At 50.7% G+C, this 1,648-nt stretch overlaps 1 protein-coding gene across 1 annotated transcript; it reads left to right on the forward strand.

The window, feature by feature from the left end:
- Positions 1-279: 279 nt before the first annotated feature.
- On the forward strand, positions 280-1,431 carry LOC105625317 (zinc finger protein rotund-like; the record flags this gene model as incomplete). Its single annotated transcript, XM_012206654.1, has 1 exon — positions 280-1,431. A coding segment is annotated over one exon (1,152 nt), but the record flags the coding sequence as incomplete, so codon positions are not given.
- Positions 1,432-1,648: the final 217 nt, after the last annotated feature.

Raw genomic sequence — 1,648 nt, forward strand, 5'->3', positions numbered from 1 at the left:
CCTTACCGTTACGTTACGGTACGTACGGTTACGTACGTACGTAGTTACGTTAACGTTAACGTTAACGTTAACGTTAACGTTAACTTACTTTACTTCTCTACTACTACTACTACTACTACTATACACACACACACACACACACACACACACACACACACACACACACACACACACACACACACACACACACACACACACATATATATATATTTTCCCCTTTTCCTCTTTTTTTCATTTTACATGTCTCTCTTTGACACCAAAGTATTTTTCTTTTTGCAGATATTCGGTAGCAAGGCGGATCTGCAGCTCCACACGCAGATTCATATGCGCGAAGCGAAGCCGTACAAATGCACGCAGTGCTCCAAGGCGTTCGCCAACTCCTCGTACCTGTCGCAGCATACGAGGATCCACCTTGGCATTAAGCCGTACCGTTGCGAGATTTGCCAACGGAAGTTCACCCAGCTGAGCCATCTACAGCAGCACATCCGCACGCACACTGGCGATAAGCCGTACAAGTGTCGGCATCCAGGCTGTACGAAGGCGTTCAGCCAATTGAGCAACCTACAGAGCCATTCTCGATGCCACCAGACCGACAAGCCGTACAAGTGTAACTCCTGTTACAAGTGCTTCTCCGATGAGCCAAGTCTGCTCGAGCACATACCGAAGCACAAGGAGTCGAAGCACCTAAAAACGCACATCTGCCAGTACTGCGGTAAGAGTTACACCCAAGAGACCTATCTGGCGAAGCATATGCAGAAGCACGCAGAGAGAACGGATAAGAGACCGCCGATCATCGGCACGGGCCTCAGGCCGTCGATACACGCGATGACCGCTCACCATCAGGACCACTACTGGCCCAAAGTTAGCCCGGATACAGTGATCGGCGACCTGCACGAGAGGTTGCCGCACCATCATACAGAGTACCATCAGAATCAGAATCCAGAGATGCTACTGCCGGGACACGGACATCGCGCTGGCGAGTCTATAGAGAACGACTCGAGGCAACAGACGCCTCAACCAGGAGCGAATCATCATCCTAACAGCAGCTCGGCTTTCACGCCGATATCGACGATCTCGATTAATTCGATCTCTTCGATGCAGCACCCGTTAAATCCGCTGAATCACCTGCATTACCCTGGTAGCCATCATCCGGCGTCCCGACCGTACCTCTACGAGGCGTTCAACACGACGCAGAAGTCGTCGCCAACATCCTCGTCGTCAGGTGTGACGCCCGGCACTACCAGCAATCAGAACGCCACGTCCTTCCCGAATCAGCTGATCAGCCTTCACCAGATTAGGAATTATGCCCACCAGCCAAATCTCGGCAATCTGGGCAACCTGGGGAACCTAGGGAATCTGAGCAATCTCAGTAATCTCAGTGCCACGATGGAGAGCCATGCGTTGCTAGGTGGTCTCAAAGAGAAGCAGTAATTCTGTCTGATCTTTGGAAATTAACCTCAGAAAGCATTCGTGCGCTCTTTGTCTCGGCCTGAGCTTTCGGCTCTCCCTCTATCCTTTTTCTTCTGCTTTTCGCGTGACACGGTACGTCATGACGCTGGCTCTTCATCGAAGCTCGATCAGTTTCCTCTCCGTGATCTCTTTATCCGTCTTTAATTTATTCACCACATTGGTGTAAGTAAATCCCTTG

Source organism: Atta cephalotes (assembly GCF_000143395.1).
Source record: "Atta cephalotes unplaced genomic scaffold scaffold00861, whole genome shotgun sequence".
In the NCBI taxonomy this organism is placed as follows: domain Eukaryota; kingdom Metazoa; phylum Arthropoda; class Insecta; order Hymenoptera; family Formicidae; genus Atta; species Atta cephalotes.